This window comes from Alosa alosa, chromosome 18 (genome assembly GCF_017589495.1).
Source record: "Alosa alosa isolate M-15738 ecotype Scorff River chromosome 18, AALO_Geno_1.1, whole genome shotgun sequence".
Lineage (NCBI taxonomy): Eukaryota > Metazoa > Chordata > Actinopteri > Clupeiformes > Clupeidae > Alosa > Alosa alosa.
In genome coordinates, this window is record NC_063206.1 from 15,117,653 (window position 1) to 15,136,398 (window position 18,746).

General features: G+C 42.4%; 1 protein-coding gene across 2 annotated transcripts; it reads right to left on the bottom strand.

The window, feature by feature from the left end:
- Positions 1-439: 439 nt before the first annotated feature.
- On the bottom strand, positions 440-18,551 carry LOC125311213 (prosaposin). Of its 2 annotated transcripts, XM_048269050.1 has the most exons (15): positions 18,398-18,551; positions 9,432-9,565; positions 9,056-9,130; positions 8,671-8,796; positions 7,690-7,881; positions 7,309-7,452; positions 6,934-6,990; positions 6,089-6,094; positions 4,986-5,165; positions 4,247-4,339; positions 3,500-3,683; positions 3,060-3,223; positions 1,125-1,205; positions 757-864; positions 440-573 (listed from the first exon to the last, which is right to left on the bottom strand). In XM_048269050.1, exons 1-15 carry the CDS (start codon positions 18,426-18,428, stop codon positions 538-540), a joined length of 1,611 nt encoding a protein of 536 aa, XP_048125007.1. In that variant the 5' UTR covers positions 18,429-18,551; the 3' UTR covers positions 440-537. The 2 variants fall into 2 exon arrangements, with proteins under 2 accessions (XP_048125007.1, XP_048125008.1); XM_048269051.1 differs by lacking the exon at positions 6,089-6,094.
- Positions 18,552-18,746: the final 195 nt, after the last annotated feature.

The window sequence follows — 18,746 nt, forward strand, 5'->3', positions numbered from 1 at the left end:
TGTGGGGGGGGGGTTCAGGGCTACTGGGGCATCCAAACGATCTCAGCTTTCCGAGATCTCAGACCTCCTTTTGCAATCAAGGCACAACCTGTTCCCCTAACCTAGCCCAGGCTAAGCAATTTGTGGGAGACGTTTTTTGCGCAGTCAAAAAAAAAAAAAAAAAAAAAAAAAAAAAAAAGTGTTGCACGAGTCTCACTAGTTCATTACACATCCAAGAAGCAATTACAGCGACAGAAATAAAAACCTAAAAACACAAAGAAACTAACTCAAGTCACCCAGTCCAAGCGAAACGTGCCCTGTCCCCATCCCCTTGTGTAGACATCCCTTCATTAAAACTTCCTGTTTTCAGCTTATGTTAGCTCCAAAATGGTTACGTGGTGGTCATTTCAAATCTAATCTCCCCTTTTTAAGATAAAAAAAAAAAAAGAAAGAAGGAAGGGGAAGAAAATCATCGTTTTAGTTTTTAAAAACAGGAAAGCAGCACTAGAACAAATTCTCCTTTAATTTCCCAGGTTTCAGTGGTGCTGGTCCTCCTCTTTAGCTCCAAACATGGCGCTTGCAGTGAGCCACCGCCTGGGAACGAACACACAAACAAACCCACGTTAATTTTCATATTCCAGAATAGTCTTAACTAACACAACCATTTTATGTAGCACAGACTGCAACCTTCACTCAATTGGCTCAATACGTTTACCGGTACATTTCAATTTCTAAACCATGGACTGTAAAAACTGTGAGTGAGAGAGAGACACTCACATTACAGCGTGTGGCAGTCTGCATGTTCTTGCACCAGTAGGCAGGTCCCCAGCTGCACTGCTCCAGTCCCAGCAGGTGCTTGAGGCCCTCGGGGCACGCTCCCACTTTCTGTGGACACGCACGTACACAGAGGCTCAGACACCACACTACAACCATCTAACTGGGTCTCCACATGCAGTTTTTCCTATCCATTTTAAAAGGCAGAAATGTCTCATGACGCAGGTTTGCCATCTTCACAGGGCCTATTTATACCCACCATATGTTTGGACTCAAGTCTGTTACATGTGGAATTAAAATCAGCGTACTTCCAATTATCTGCACGGTAACATCTGTAGTGAGAAGTGTCTGCTAAATGAGGGAGTGCTCACCATGCAAACGAAGTCAGGGTCCAACATCTGGAGCAGCAGCTGGACCAGAAGAGGCTCGTACTGCTCCACCAGCTGATCACACTGCACAGGAGGAGGAGCGAGAGACAGGAGGAGGGACAACAGAGAGGGTTCACACTTAAAACCGAGAGAAGCATAAAGCACATTGCACTGAGCCAAGCTGAATGCATTAACAAGGTACCCCCAGGATCCTCCAACTTAATATTCAAGACTTTAATACCACTTCAAATGAAATTTAATACCAACTCTGTTCCAAAAAAATATGCTTTTTCAGGCTAACATTATTAAATAAATAAAATAGGGTAGACTAGGCTTACATTTGTCAAGCTGATTTGAAATGTTTTAACCTGCAGCCTAGACTAATAGCAGATTGTGCCAAAATGGCAACAGAAGAATAACACTCACAACATTAGAAGAAAACATGCTGCTACACTGTTATGCTAATTTACTAGTTTTTATTACTGTACTTGTTCTGAATACTTAATTCTCAAAGTTACAACTATCCCATCTGTGACATCCCGATCTTTCCAGCTGACACACCTGTGCTTGCCAGGGCTTGAAAACGAAATTATTTTTTAAACGTTCCGTTCCGAACGGTTCAGGTAGGCCTATGTTTAACGTTTTCGTTCTTGCATGCGTTCCGCCACCAACATATCGGTCCTGAACCGTTCGAACGCAAAAAATATCGTTCGTTCTTAAAGTTCCGGCAGTGTTTGGCGGGCCTATTAAGTCTATTTTTGTGGACTTTACCTTAGAATAGACGTAGGCTACTCATTATGTCCCCTTAAATTAGCCTATACCGTAGCTATGCCAAAAATAATAAATCACAGGTGGCATCCAAAAACATTCAGATGGGCTATCCATCCCATAGCCTACAGACTTACTGTAGGCCTAACCTATGCCTATAAATAATTTCTTATCAAAAATATTTCTGGATACGTGCTAAACTCCTTACCTGGTTGTAGCCTAAGTTTTATCCATATGGAGATCTTCAAAGGCTTGCGCTATAATTCCAACCCTGTTTATAAACTAACCTGTCTGTTGCTGACAAGGCCTAACTCTTCTACATAGAATAGGCTATAATTACGCAAACATTTTAAATCCCGACTTTAAGGCGTGGACAGGCAAAATAGGCTATTACACATAGGCTACAAACAATTTCCAAATCAGTTTCAGTAGCCTACGCCACTGAGCTGGCCTAAGATCCAAGTGGCAGACGGATAGGTTACATTACAACAGCAAGACAAAATATACACATTTGGACCAAAGGTCCATTTATTCGTTTTTTTTTTTTTTTTTTTTTAAACCGCAGAAATCAAATTATTAGGCTGTTATATAGAGAATGAAAAAAAAAAAAAATTAACCGGTTTTATGGATTTCAGAATAACGTTTCTGTTCCGGAACAGTTGAAGACCATTTTGTTTTCGTTTCCATTTCCGCTCCTCGTAAAATTCCGTAAAATTCCATTCGTTTTCGTTATCGTTCCTTGAACCGGTTCGGAGCCCTGGTGCTTGCACACACTTTCACTTTAGAATGGCGTGAATGACTGAGGGATTAGAACCATAAACACAAGTTTCAAAATAAAAGCGATAGTTTGTTTATTTTCTGAAGAGACATTTTCCGCTTGGGATCTACAATATCATGGTCTCTACAGAAACTAATTGATTACGGTATCCATTAACTCTACCAAATGAAACAAAATAAGACCTTGTAAATGAAGTGCAATACTTTAAGGCCCTAATTTGACAATATTCAATTTAAGCCTTTTTCAATTCTTTTAAGACCCCGTGGGTACCCTGATTTAGTACAGTGGAGAAACAATTTGTTTTTGGGGGAGTTTCAAACTTGGGACAACGTGACCCTAGCAGTCCTGACCTGTGAAGTGTTGAGAAGCCAGACTGCTGTTTGGATTCTTACCTCACTGCGGACACTCTCGGGCATGAAGTTGCAGACCTTCCTGACGGCATCCTCGATCTCGGCCTCGGTGGCATTCTGCTCCAGGATGCCATCGATGTAGCGCACGGCCATTTTGCACACGTCACAGAAGCCGCCGTTATCGAAGCGGGTCTGGTCCATCACAGCTAGATGAGGGAGAAGAGACGGTCAAGAAAATAAGGGAAAAAAAAAAAAAAAAAAAAAAGTCTGATATAAACCTTAACCTGCTCCCTTTAATTGTGCAGTAAATACTTGGCTTTAAGTTAACTACAGGGCTTACTCTCATATCAGTTAATGTTTAGATAATTGAATCCAGTGCGAATGAACAACCGGTTTCACCCCAGGGACTCAGCCTGATCCCCATTAGTCATTCAATCACAGTGGTGCATGACCGATGAAGTCATTTCCGAGCGCAAACTTACGGATGTAGAGGCGGTCAGCCTGTTTGCACAGCCCCAGCATGATGCACACGGACTGGGGGTCGGTCTCCTGCAGCAGCAGGTCAATGATGGCCTGGCCGTAGGTCTCAATCAGGTCCTTGCACTGGGCGGACAGGGTCTTGGGCAGCACAGAGCACACCTTCTCCATGGTGGCAATCACTTTCTCCTGAAAGGGGGAGAGAGGGCGGGAGAGTGGTTAGTGGAGGGTGTTTTTACACTTCATAAATACAGCTCACAAAAACATTCCATTTTTGTAACAGTGTTCTGGAAACTAAACAATGTTTTCTTTCTCTTCTGTTGTGAGTCACAGCTTAATACTGGCATTCAGCAGCTTACTGAGAAAGAGGGCCGTGAGAATGACCCCACCTCCGTCCACCTGACATATGAAGTCACTTTCTAACACCACTATTAGAACACAAGGGGGCACTACACATTCACACACTCAAACATCAGAGGCAGAAGCGACAACAACAGGAAGTCATTTTTGAATCAACACTTTTGTTTTAACTCATCCTTCTACCACAGACACAGACCTTTCCATAACATCGACTGTTGAGTTGTTTTCCCCAACACTGACATTTTGCATAGAGCTGTATTTTCACATTGTTATTTTGCATAGAGTTGTTTTTTCCTGCTATGGTATTTTGCATAGTGCCGTTTTTCCCCCCCATTGATACTTTGTATTACTAGAGTCCTCCACCCCCCACTGTTGCGCTGCGTGGGCCTCACCTCAGTGTGCTGGTCCTGCAGCATGTCCTCCACCTCCTTCATCACAAACTCACACACGGCACACTGGGGGGAGTCACGGGCGCGCACCATCTTCTGCAACACACACACACACACAGCAGCATTAATTACAGAGCTAGGCAAGGCAGGGTAGTATAGCAGATTTCATACAAAGAGGCTCAGGCAAGTCACTGTGCTTTACATAAAAGATAGACGTTCTCAGAAATCAGTGCCGGTTCAGACCTCCATGGGGCCCTAAGCAAATTTCTGCTAAGGGGCCCATCATACCTGAACTCTAAATCATCCCACCCCATTTTGGATGTCTACGGAAGTTATCAAATATAGTTTTTTGCCCCAGCTTTAGGGTGTGTGCTGCTAGTACTGGCTCAGGCTGACTGTTCACCTGTGTCTGGCCACTTGCAAAAGACATATATACTGGCTCCCTCTGATTCCCTTCAACACTTTTCAAACGTAGACCATGGCTTGATTAATTTGCGGGGCCCTACGTAACTTGTGAAGTGTGCATATAGGGTGATCTGGCCCGGTCAGATGTTAAAGATAACCTCCATTTGTAAAAAAAATAAGAGCTACCAAAGTGCTTGTGGTCAAAACCAAAATGAACCACCCCAGCTGTGTCACTGTACACACACCACTAAGCTCACACGCTAGGGAACATGTGGGTTTCTGTTGAGCTGAAAATACTCGTTTGAGGTGGTCAGCTGAAGGGTCAGCCACGTCTTACTGTGCCAGCCTTGACTGCAGCGGGCTGCTCCACTTTAGTGGCGGGGACCATCTTGACGGCAGGGATCATCTTAAGGGCAGGGATGGACTTGACCACCTTGGCAGCCACCAGGGTCTCCATGGGAACAGACTTCACCACAGACTCACAGAAGCCAGCACGGGCACAGATCTCATGGGGTTGCTGCATTTAACATGGGGAAAGAGGAGATGCAGTTGTTATACTGTTCTTATGGTCCATAAAGAGACAGACACAGATACACAAATCCACCAACAAATGCAAATGACACATGAGCACAACCATAACTGGCCAAGGAGGTTGAAGTCCATGCTTGACTTTTCCCACTGAGAGTCATGCACGCAAGGCCATATTCCACAACACATGCTAAGCCTTATGTATACGTATACACACAGTCATTCCAACTACATGCAGTCAGACCCATTAGCTTTCCATAGTCAGAGTGCTCGCCCCAGTGGCTAGACTACTACCATCTTAACAAGCAAATGTGGTCATTTGCTTGCTGCTGGTTTAGGTTGAGTTGTTAGTACGTTAACAATGATGAGGATTAGTGTTTCAGGGGTGACATACTGGTGATAGTGATGTGAAACTGGAGTTTCTTGTTCAAATCCTGCTGACTAGGCAGACAAAATCAGTCAGTTTTGCCTTTAAGGGCATAGGTTTTCAAATGAAACCGAAAAAATTGCCCATTTCTACTGGTCACTTTATTAGCTATATGGCAGGTATGGTTCACTGGTCTGTTTCGATGCCCAAAACAGCTAAACAAATACCCATGTTTTAGTTACATTACTCAGAAGCCTGTTCCAGAAAAAAGATAAAACATAAAGGAAAAGGGCACTACTCCGTCTAGGTGGACATCTTAAAAGCAAACACATCTCAAAACCAGAACAAACAATGTCTACAGACGTTGGGGTTAATGTTAGGACACATCAGTAATCTATTCTACACAATACCACAGGGAGTTAACGTTAGTGGGGTGTGGGGGGTGGGGGTAGAGTTGTGAGCACAAGTGAGAATGACAACACAGCACAGACAGCAGGAGCGGAGGGGGAGACTGTAAACCAAACAGAGATGGGAGCAAGACCTACCTGTTCCTAGATGGCCAGCAGAGATAACCACAGCACAAAGAGAAGGAGAGGGAGGGGGGGGGTGACAGAAAGAAAGAGAAAGAATGAGAGTGATTGAGAAGAGTGAGGGAAAGAATGAGAGTGAGAGAGAGAGAGAGAGAAAGCACAGGGAGCCAAATAAGGAGAAAAGTTACAGGAGACAAAAGGGAAGATAAACAACCCGATTAATAATGGGAATAAGAGAAGCAAAGCCAGGAGGACTAGAAAATGAGAACAAATTACCGTATTTTCCGGACTATAAGTCGCACCAGTTAAAAAAATGTGTCATTAAGAGGAAAAAAACATGTTGCACCTGAGTCGCAGAACCAGCCAAACTATGAAAAAAAAGTGTGACTTATAGTCCGGAAAATACGGTACCAGAAAGGGGAATTTCTACTCCAGTTTCTGTCAGTTCAAGCAGACAAACTACCATTATCCATGCCATTATCCAACCAAGGCATATCAATACACACACAGGGATACAGGCTAGCTACACTCTGTAAAACCACCAATGAGAGCTAATATGATGAATGATCACAAATAGATAGATGAATAACAGAAGACTTAATTTGTGTTATTCATGCAGCAGCCATTTTGTAAACCATAGCAAGGCTACAGGGTACATTGACTAGATCATTAATGCATTTTCGCCACTTACTGGCAAATGCATAAAACACAACAATCCTATGGTTTGTGTACCCCATTTTGGTTTACAATGGCCATAGCCTGAATAAGGCGAATGAAAAATTAATTTGTATAGATTGATGAAGAAAGTAAAATGGAGCATGTAAAATGAAGGTACCACTTAATGCAGTGTGCCTACTCACCATCGACATGAGCTGCTGGACCACCAGAGGGGCATACTGGCTAACGTACTGCTTGCACTGCAGAGAAGGGAGAAGAGAGGGGAAGACCATTAAGAAAAAAGAGCAGAGGAAGACAACCACTCATTCATTCATGCCATGCATCCTGCAAGAACAACTCGCCATTACCATTAAACCAAGTCATGGTTCACTCCCTCACTGCAAAGAAAATCCAATTACACAGGGGTCAAATCTACCACTGCTGATGGAAGGAAAACAACGCAGCTGTTGTTTGAGCAAAAAGGTAAACATACATAACTACAAAAACAAACAAAACACATTCTATATCCCCTGTGCACTTCGCCCTATGTAAGCTCTCAAGTGGCAACCCACACATACCATGTCAGACAGGCCTGGTCCAAGCAGGTCACATTGGCTCTCGAGCTGAGCGATGAGGGCGTTGACAAAAGTGGCGTTGCTCTTGGCCTGCTCCTGGGTATCGGTCAGGAACTTGACGCAGTCCTCACACACATCGCCATTCTCCTGGAACAGCAGAAGGAGGAGGAAAACCATTTAAGAACATTGAGGATTTAGGACTTGAGGATTTAGGACTTAAATTTATTGAATTTAATAGGGAAAAACATGACATTTTATTCCTTTCAAATAAATGATTCTACAACTAAGAATTGCACTACAGGAGTAGAAACATGTGCATTTTGACAACGGTAACTATGGTTGTAGTCATGGAGATAGGGTGGTGAGAAGAGCAGCACAGCACACCTTTTTGGGGGCCTCCTGCTTGGGGGCCTCTGGGTAGAGTAGCTGAGGGATGTTCAACAGGAAGGGGGCAGCCCTCTGGGACAGGTCCACCTGGGGGATCTCATTGGACAGGAGCTCGGACTGGGCTTTGGCCAGGGCGGCCTGCATGCTGTTGCACAGACCCATGGCACCGCAGGCAACAGTGGGATCCTCCTGCACAAAACACAATGAACAACATGTCACACACACACACACACACCTCAAGGAACACGACTGACATTAGACTCAAGAGTTAAGAAATCCAAATCCTCTGATCTTCTTTGCCATCTAAGAAGGGATTGTGTTGACAGGGGCCATTACCCAACGCCAGCAGTGGCCCTTCGGACGGCCGAGTGCAGCCATCTCACAAAGGGAGGTCTGTTCTCTCAGCCTCCCGCATTCTGGGAGCAGTCTAAATGTCACCCACTGAATCCCTTTACTGACTACACTGTGTGTACATCCGTCAGGACTATTAAGTAGACACAAATGATCTGAGGCAAGGCCAGCCGAATGAGTCTTCAGCAGAAAATTACTCTAGCCAAAACTTAGCGGTAAAGCCAGCACTAAACGGCAACAGAAGTTGGCAAAACAATCTAAATCAGACTGAAGACAGTCCACTATACCCATTGTTGGGAAAACTAGAAATTGGTATTCTTGAAGATCTCTACATTTACACTACTACTGTTGACAGAAATACCACACATACTTCCTTAAAACAGCGTATACAGTATACACATATAAAAATAAAGTTTGGTGCCGTAAATGGAGGCACTTGGTACCCTCACCCTACTTCCAACACAAATATGTTTGTGGCATAAACCTCAGTAACCTAATAACCTCTGCAGTGGCAGCATTCACTTGGTGGTGGGCAATAGAGGAAACTGCCTACTGTGATGATACTACTGGGCTTCCTCTTCCTCCACTCATTAATGCAGCAAGATGGCTGATAGGTGCCCCACTCACCAGCTCGCCCTTGATGATGCCGATGATGATGGGGTAGTAGCTGTCCACCAGCTCCTTGCACTCTTCAGCAAGGCTCTCATCAGGGATCAGGGTGCAGGCCTTATCAATGTAGCTCAGGATCTCAGACTAAACACACAGTGAACAAAGTATCAAAAGTTATTCACAATAAAGGATACACAGAACACAATGTTGCTGTTAACACACTGCATTTAAATCTAATGTCTAAGGCCCATGATGCTGGTTTTGCCAGCACAGCTGAGCCACAGGAGCTAATGGAATGGAATGCAAACTGTATACCAGGATGTCCCAATTTTCTAAGGTAATACAACAGTAACACATTTGACATTTAAGACAACAGACAGGGAAGGTTAGTAACTGCGCTCACCTCTGTAGCATTGTCCTTCAGTAGCTGTTCAACAACAATGAGCACCTCCTTGCACAGGTCACAAGGCACAGATTTCTACCAGGCAAAAGGAATATCATGTTAAAGGCATGGCAGTGATATGCATGTTATATTTCAAAGGGTTGATGAGTACGGCATCTGCATTTGGTTTTTAGAACAATTGACTAATCTATTCCACAAATTTATTGAATAGAATCGGGTGTTCTATCTGTTGATTAATTGACTATATTAATACATTTCAAGTTCCGCTGTTTCTCTTTTTAAAGTATATTTTTGGGCTTTTTTGCCTTTGAGGACCGTGAATAGGGAACTAAAGGAAACTGAAATAGGGTAAAAAGGGAAGAGGAGGCAAACGTACCATCTGGGGCTTGTTCCACACGTTCTGCTGGCAGTGGGTCACAGCACCGCAGAGGGAGGCAGTCTTCACATTCTTGCACCAGTAGGGGGGGCCGCGGGCACACTGCTCTGTCCCCAACAGGGGGGTGGCCACAGCTAGAGAGAGGAAGAGGGAGTGTTACTGCCAGCCATGTTTACTATGCTCCCTGTCAATCGGATCATGTGCATGCAGTGATGTCCTGCCAAAACACCCTGGGCCAGTCAGTGAAAGGTCATAAGATTTCAGCTCAGCCAAGGCCAAGGATCTTCAGGTGGAATGGTCAACAAAAACAGGACGTCCTTCACTTATGAAAGAAAAATATACAATTACGGCAGATTGTTGCTTTGCATTTGGGTTGGGGTTACAATCTATTGTCGTTGTTTACTCGGACAAAACCGTAGGACCAACCAGTGAAACTACTGATACTGATGGGGCGGGCAGTCGTGGCCTACTGGTTAGGGCTTCGGGTTTCTAACCGAAGGGTTGCCAGTTCGATCACCGACCAGTAGGAACGGCTGGAGGGCCCTTGATCAAGGCACCTAACCCCTCACTGCTCCCCAAGCACCGCTGTAGCAAGGCAGCTCACTGCTCCGAATTAGTGTGTGCTTCAACTCACTGCGTGTTCACTGTGTGCTCACTAATTCACAGATGGGATAAATGCAAAGACCAAATTTCTTGTATGCGCTAGTATACTTGGCCTAGAAAACGGATTTCCATTTTTACATGATACAACAAGCAGTGCTCTCAATTAGTCTGTATGGTATGGGGCATAAACATTTTTTTCTTGGGTTCTGGTTTCCGACCGACCGGGTTTATGTGCGAATTTATTTTATGAGCTTGGGGAAGAAATAACACTAAATAGTCTAGGCTACATTAAATAAATCCACAAATAAAAGGCAAACTATAATTACATTAATTACCCCTTGCGTTACGTATAGGGATGAGCGTATTCTCTCTTTTACAAAGTAGCCTATGCACAGCTGTTCACGAAGACGATTGTTTTCATCACTTACCAAGGTACTCGCAATTTTGTCCAAACACCGCAACTTTTTTGCAAATTTGACCAATCATCGTAGTTTCACCGCAAAATCTCACCTACCACCACAGTCCCTCGCGCAGAATATTGAGCCAGATGGCACACTTACTTCTGCATATGACACCAAAGACTGCCCTAACGTGTTCGTTCCTCTGCAGTTTTGATGACAATAAATAGAAGGCTAACGTTAATGATCTGCTTACTTGCATCTCTCAACCTGTGGGGTATACTACGAAGCACGTTAGACATATCTAGGCTATGTAGACATATCGAGGCTTGACAAAGCCTTGACTTAGGGGTATACGTTAAGTGATACTACGATTGCCACTATGTGATATATTTGTCAAACTAGGCTTTCAGCTCAGATCTGTGCGCATTCTCGGTGTTGGGATGACTTTGGCCAATGTAACGGAGACGACAAGACCCTTCTATTTAAAACAATTACTTCGCATTCATGAGCGATAGGGTAATCTACACTGCGGTCATTTTTTGTGTCTAACCTATAACATCAAATAAATCAATTGTCATCAGTTGTTGTATGGTATGCGCATCCATAGTTGGATATTTGCACGCACAGCACTATTAAAGGGCATTCGAGACCCAAAATGTTAGTAGAGGCAGAGCTCCACCTGTAAGATGTATGACAGAATCCTACACGTGAGAACTTCGTTTTTAAGACAATTGATTGGTCAGTGTGCGGTAGATTACACAATGAGCTATAACTTAGCACATAACCTCCTCCCGACCAGGTTTGGTTGACGGCATAAGATACCATGGTGATATAGCGACACTAAAACAGATTCACTTTGGTGTCACAGCATAGCCTGGCTTTGAGCGCAACATACCTCGCTAACCCACTAATCGAGATTCGTAGTACACCCCACTGGTGTTGCTAACCTACCTAGGCTATGAAAGTAAGTTAATTAAGGCCTACTTGGCCTACCTGAATATGTCCTTTTAGCTTATGTCATGTTTGCTAGCTTGTGGGCTTAGTTTGAGTAGTGCTACCAAAATCATAGAAATTAATAAAATTGCAAGACATTTACCTCTTCTATGATCCAAGAATGATTTCATTCGAGTTGTTTTTTTAACATTTATTTTAACTAATGACATAGAAGACATTCCCAATTGCATCCACATATCGTAATGCACTATGCAAAAAGTGATTTACACTCGTAGCCGAACACAGTGAGATGCAAGCCTTCCAATCCACTCAGAAATGTAATTAGGCCCTCACGTCCTTAAAGGGCAGGCAGTCAATTAGACGTACACCACCAATGTAATGACATTAAAGAGAAGTGTGGTCAAATAGTTTAAATCAATATGAAATTCTTGAATTTCCCCTGGGGATCAATAAAGTATCTATCTATTACTAGATACTTACTTGGCTGTTAGTAATTATGCAGGCCACAGACTATGAATTATTAAAAAGATATGAACTTAATATGAAATATAGCTGCAAGCAGCAATGAGGGGGCCAAGCAGATAGGCCGGAGTAACCATGGCAACGAAATGCTGTTAGCTCAATGCTGCAATCAGACGTATGGCCATAAGCCGTCAAAGCAAGTTTCACGTCTAGCACGTCAAAAGTTACAAGGTTAAATGCATTTTTGCTAATTGCAGTGATCCTAGAGGTCAAAGGTCACAATTTCTTCGGCATTCACCTGATGGGGTCATGAGTCCATGTACCAAGTTTGGTTTTGATACATGCAACGATTGCCGAGATATGAGCTCACTTCCTGTTTGGCGGCTTCGCCACAAATTTCGATTGGATGTGATGGGCGAACGCTTCTATCAATTGTTACAGAAATAAATGAAGTGACAAGGCATGGTCTGAAGATGGTCTGTGCCAATTTTGGTGAAGATCAGATGAAATTTGTGACCTGTGCGGCCGATTAATTATATTGACGTGACGAGTTGCCCTCAGTTGACCTAAGGACCTTTCACAGTATTACCAGACACCACTAGTACAATTTAATTCTAAGCACAGCAGCAGCTACAGGCCAAAAGGCATGTTTGTGAATTACAGCGCCCCCTAGAGGTCAAAGGTCACCAAATTTCTTGAGGGTCCTCCTGATGGGGCCATGAGTCAATGTACCAAGTTTGGTTTTGATACATGCAAGGGTTGCTGAGATAATTTTGATTGGCTTTTACGGGCGAACGGTAATTCCGAAGACAAAAAGTGATAACCTTTGTGAGGCTTGGTCTGAAGATGATCTGTGTCAAATTTAGTGGGAATCAGAGAAAGTATGTGACCCCTGATACATTTTAAGTGTTTTTGATGAAATCCAAAATGGCGGAAAATTACGTCATAGGGTGCGTTGAACTCGGCTTGGTCCAAGGATTCCAACAATACCTGACTTTTGAAAATCGACCAACAGGTCAAAAGTTATGTGCATGAACGCACGTCCAACTTTGGCCTGTTGGTGGCGCTAGAGGGTTCGTTAGAGCTTCGCTGCATGGCCCCCCAATTACAAAATATATGAATGTATTGAAACATATGACATGATGCCATCTCTTTAGGTGACTGTCTTTTTTGGACAGTTCTACGAAAGGTTATACTGCTTCTCAGTCAAAGCATTTTCACAAATAAAGTAGGCCTACTTTGATTTTCTGCAATCCTTACCGTTTACCTTTGATTATCCTTTTTTAATAAGCATCAAGATGATCAGTGTGATTTTGGTCTTACTAACCTTAATTGCCCTAAATTAAAAAAAAAAAATTAAAAATAAAAAAAAAAAAAAAAAAAAAAAACAAAAAACACTTTTGCAATTTTCACTTCCTCCTGCAATTTCTCCACAAGAAACAGCCAAAAACACCAGAACTTCCATCCAGGCATTTTAGGTCGCAACAGTCTCAAAAAACAGTCTCTGATTTTCTACCCATCCCTTACTGCCACTGGGGGGGGAAAAAATAAAATAAAAAATAAATCAAATTCCCTACCGACCCATGGCCTCAACTGACAACCAACAAGGACCAAACATTTTTTTTTTTTTTAAATGCCATTAGTAGTGGTATGCCATTAGTGCAATAGCAAACACCGTAGTGTTCTAATTGGGAAGTTGCATGGATCAACTGCTAACTGAATATGTTCAGTCACAGCCAAGCAAAACAAGCTAAATCATGTCGGCTCAATTTCTCAATCTGATTCGCCAATATCACAGCTTTCAGAGGGGACATATTGTTGAGGCACATACTGTTGAGGATGAAAGTCCAATGATCAGATGTAACAAAGCAATAGTGTAAGACTGTGGGGAAGTACCACAGTGAGTCCACTTGGTTCCTGCTTTCACTTCCATTATGTTAAAAAAGAAACCAGTGGGGAGACATTAAGAACGCAAATATCCACAGATTTTGACTTTTAGGATCTGAAACTTCAAGGTCATGATGTGGAGAACATCCAGGCGGAACCAAGTTCCGCAAGCTATAAGTGAAAGACGACAAGAGGCCAGTGATAAAGAGGAACAGATGAGGCATTGGCCTTGAAAAGTGCATCTAACAGAGCCATGTGATACAGTACTAAAGAAGGCTTTAATAGTCATCTCCATGAACCACAACTCAGTAATGGATTGCGTGACTACAGTCCAATGTCCTTACTATACTGTAGTTTGCAAAGTGTAACTTTTCATAATGGAAGACAGGCCTTCCTTCCTTCTTCTCTAGACTAAACTCTAACCTCTCTACACCCTGTGCAATCACAGGTCGGCTAACATTGCACTGGATAACTGATACCATAGCCATGCACACGTTTGCCACACATGCCACAGGAATCTTGGACAGGGAGAACCAAGAGTCTAACTGAAATGCAACCCATAATCCTACATGTAACAAGCACCCATTATCAGGTCAGGCATGACTGGAAGCTGATGAAGTCAGGTGTTTACCAAGAGTAGCATGATAAGGCCGTGCTTTAACAGAGCAGTAGGCCGACACCTGGGAGGGGGGGGGAGATCACTGTTCACCAGTCACAAGATTAATACGAGCAAGCTGTTTTTCAGTCTCCTTAACAGCACAGTCCTGCAGGAGCACTACAAGTCCACTTCAGCAATCATCTTGTGTCATATTAAAACAAGAACACATGACCAGTCACACAACTTTTGTGGTAGGCTACATGTTATAGGTCTATAAAGTAAATGGTCATAGCTGTGTGTGTGGTTTTATTACACCTATTCAGTCTATGCTGACCTTACTTCAGTCTAGGGAATAGGTTAAGACTAGCACGCACATGACTGGTTGTGTCACAACACACACATGACTGGTTGGGTCACAGCACACATGGGGGAAAAAATTAGCAGTAGGCCTAAAGCACCATAAGCAATATTGGCTTGTGTCAGAAAGGTCCATATCAGTGTCGGCACGTCCAAACAGTCACCTGACCTGACTAGCCGGTTCATCCCTTTAGGCAGTCAATAGTCATTTTTCACAACTGCATATGGTGACTTATTTTCTACTAGGCAGCGAAGTACAGAGTCAAGAGGTCAGCATTTAAGCGCTGACTTTAGACCACAATGGTCAAGATCTTCATAAAATGAGTGAGTTCATCAACCACTGAGTCACCCTCACATGATGAGGGGAGAACTATGCTCAGCGAGGCCCTGTGGCGCATGCTAAACACGGGCACTGCACCGGGTGCAATGAGGGGTCTCTATTCAGACTTGCAAAGTGGCTTAATGCCAACAAACAAGTCTTAACTCAAGACAAAAAGGACATGATTATCTGACTAGCTATTTGTTACAGAGGCAGCAGATACAAACAACCAAAACATATTAGAAGCGAACAGAGGTTTCCAATGAAGCAAGATGACCAGGGCTAGGGGAGAGTGGAAAATATTTTTTTTTTTTTTTTTGTGGAAGACTTCAAATATAGATCTGATACAATGATCAGAAAATAAAAACTACCACCTTTTTAAGACAGACCTAGAATACAAGGAAAAAAAAAACAAAAAAATCCTCACTCCTGTCCTCATTCATACAGAAATAGGTCAGCAGCACAAACTTGGAAATGATTAACCTCAAGCAATCCAGGAACTAAAACATGCCCATGCACCATGCTGAAGACTCATTGCATAAAACATAACGTACACAAAAAATAAGATACAATCTAGGCAGATAATGCAATGCACTTCAGAGCCATGACAAAAGCCCATCAATAACCATACTCTTGCATAAAACATCACATCAGACCGACACTGAAATCACTTATTCTGTGGGCCTGTGGGGAGAACCTTGGGTTCTTAAAGTGAGCTGTATGGTCATCAAACTACCGACCTCAAATTGAAGGGCTTACAATGAGGAACAGACACACCTTTGCATGAGGACCACACAAATGATTCAAAACTATGAAGTGAATCTACTGTATTAGTAGGCGATATGTGTCCAACTGGGGTTCATTGCGTAGCGTGTGATGTATGGCCTTTTTTTTTTTTTTTTTTTTTTTTTTTAAAATAGACCAGGGAATATTCAAAATTAAAATGGTTTCAAATAGCATAATTTCTTTAACAAAAAATGATAAACAAAAAAAGTGGACCAAAAAAAATAAAAAAATAAATAAATAAAAAAAAAGAGCTCCCAACATGTCCATATAGAAATCAACAAAAGTTAAAGCCTGTGTTGCAGGTTAACCACCACTGTTGATTAATGGGTACATAAAGTACTCAATATATGCATATCATTTTTAAAAATGTCTCCAAATGGTGTTAAATGCCAGTTTTTGTTGTTTTTAGCATTAGCGAGTTTTTTTTTACGCAATTCGGTGATGACGTCATTTTGGGGACTACATGATCTGCGCTTCATTAATTTCAATGGACATCGCGGTTACACTTTCAACATAAAGTTTGTATATTTACACTTCGAATTTCGTCACAGCATTTATATGACAACGACCCTATGGTCTAACAAAGATAACAATGTCTTCCGATTTTAGTTTAATGCAATTTTCTGAATTTGAGAGGCCTCGTTATGAGGCTACATAATGCACCTATTCAGTTCAATGCATTATGCTTATAACGTTACGACACTTTCTTTTGTTACGGTCAGTGAACAGCACCAAGTGAAAGTCAAAATTTTCTATATATCTAGTGATAGTGATCATGTCGTTAGTTCAGATAAGTAGGCTACCGGGCAAACTTAGTCAGAAGATCAGAATATAAAGCATCATGATAGCTAGCTATGGGCTAACTTTCCAGTCCCACCTGTGAGCCACCCCTGTTCTTGCAAACTAGCTTCTAGCCGCCGATTAGGCTGGTCGTGTCTTCAGCATGAATATTTTCGATAACTACTGCTCGTGATTGATTGCCATTGACATAGTCAGGGTACGGCTTACCAAAGAGGGAGATAATATGGGCAAGTCGCAGTTTTGCAGGTGCTTGTGTGGGCTGTGCCGTCCCGATGGAAACTGTGGTGGAGAGCTGCAGTAACTAGGGAAGCGAGTGCATTTTGGCCGCTGGTCGAGGAGCTCCCCCCGTGACCAGCATAATGACATGATCTATAGCTATCTATATACATATCTAGGCGATCTATAGCCTATCTATTTATCTATAATCGGCGCTATCTACTGCTGAACAATCCCTTACTCATCTCTCTTTACTCTCAAGGTGGGCTTTGGCATAGCCTCCCCAAGGTGACGTAATGCAATGCATTGTGCCTGCTTTTTCGTATTATATTCCGTTTTGTGATACCCAACAACAAATACAATGGATAACAGTTTAAATGTTTATTACCAACAAGCAAATTGTGCAAATTCGTTGGAAAATGAACCCTGCAACACGGCCTTTAAACTAAGTTACTTATCCACTTTCCCGGAGATGACGGAATAAACAAATATTCAAGAGGTAAAGTAACACAGTCGAAGATAAGAGTTGACAAAAAAAGCCAAGTGGGTAAAAAGGCCAACTTCAAACCGGATGAAGTTCAAATGAAAGGCTATATTTCGAATCATCCAAACTCAGTTTCCAATAACAAGTTGAAGGTGCCTCTGCATGGGGGAGTTACAAAACATGGAAGCAAACATGAAAACAAAGCAGCAGGCAGAGTTTAGAGAGCGGTACCATTTGAGGGGAAATGTCTGAAAACAAAACATGTTAAAATTAAGTTGCCCGAAAAGAAGGTTTGTTTCAGGGGTAAGTTACTTATCATAGCAAACATAAACTCTCTGAAAGGTGACGTTAACGAACGTTACCGTTAGTAAGCAAAAGTTATAACGTTAGAATATGTTGTGTCATACTTAGCTGCTAGCAGTTAGATAACGTTAGCAAAGGTTAATGTTACTTTAACTTTCAAGATCGACTCAAAAGAAGGTTAGCATTAAATGGGAAGATCAAATATCACCGTCTTGTAGTTGAGTGTATATTAGTAATCGGTAGGCCATAGCTAGCTACCATTAGTTACCAAAACATTAATGTAACGTTAATGCTATGTTGCAAATCTCCAACCAACCATAAAGGCTGCGAAACTAAGTTCAGTTTTATTAGCCGAGTAACGTTAAGTAGCATATCGACTAAATGTAGGGGTTAGTTGTGAACGTGTTATTGTTATAGATAATTGAAATATACCAGTTAGTTAGCAATTCATTTATCAGTGCGTATGCACTGCTTACGTTAGCTATCGATGGCTAGCTAACGTTATAGAAGCTAGTGCTAGATGGCTAAATGGTTTGGATACAATCAACGTTAACGCCATTCGCTGTTAGAAAAATTGACAACGTCTTTAACGTTAGTGTTAAGCGTTTCCCATATTTAACACACAATGGCCAAAATAACTGAATTTATCCCCACCCTCTAGTTTCGCTTTCACGTTAGCTAACGTTAACGTAACCTAAGATGTAGTCTAACGTTACCCTAGTTTAAGTTGTCTCTGAATGTCAAAAACAGATTTTTTATTCATTAAAGTTGGTGCTGCTTCCAGCAACGACTTACCTGTCGTGATAAAGAGAGCAAGAAGCAACATGATACCGCTGTATTTGTCAGAAACGGACTTGTTTTTAAATTCTCTGTGATCTTCCCTTGGCTATGAAGCTAGCCTACTGCATTGCAGAAAGAATGCTCATCCGAGTATTTATCGTGGCTCAGTCAGGTGACTAGTACACATGTGACGACTTGTTTTGGGAGTGTGCGCTTCCTTGTCCCAGCTGAAAGGATTTGTATGCAGTAGCCTAGATCTATGCCTCAATGGCGCCCCCTCTGCAGTTTTAATGTTTTGAACGTTTTGTACCCTAATGGTGGAGGGGCTTCTCTAAAGGTGTGCTGTGATAGCCAACGCGTGGGA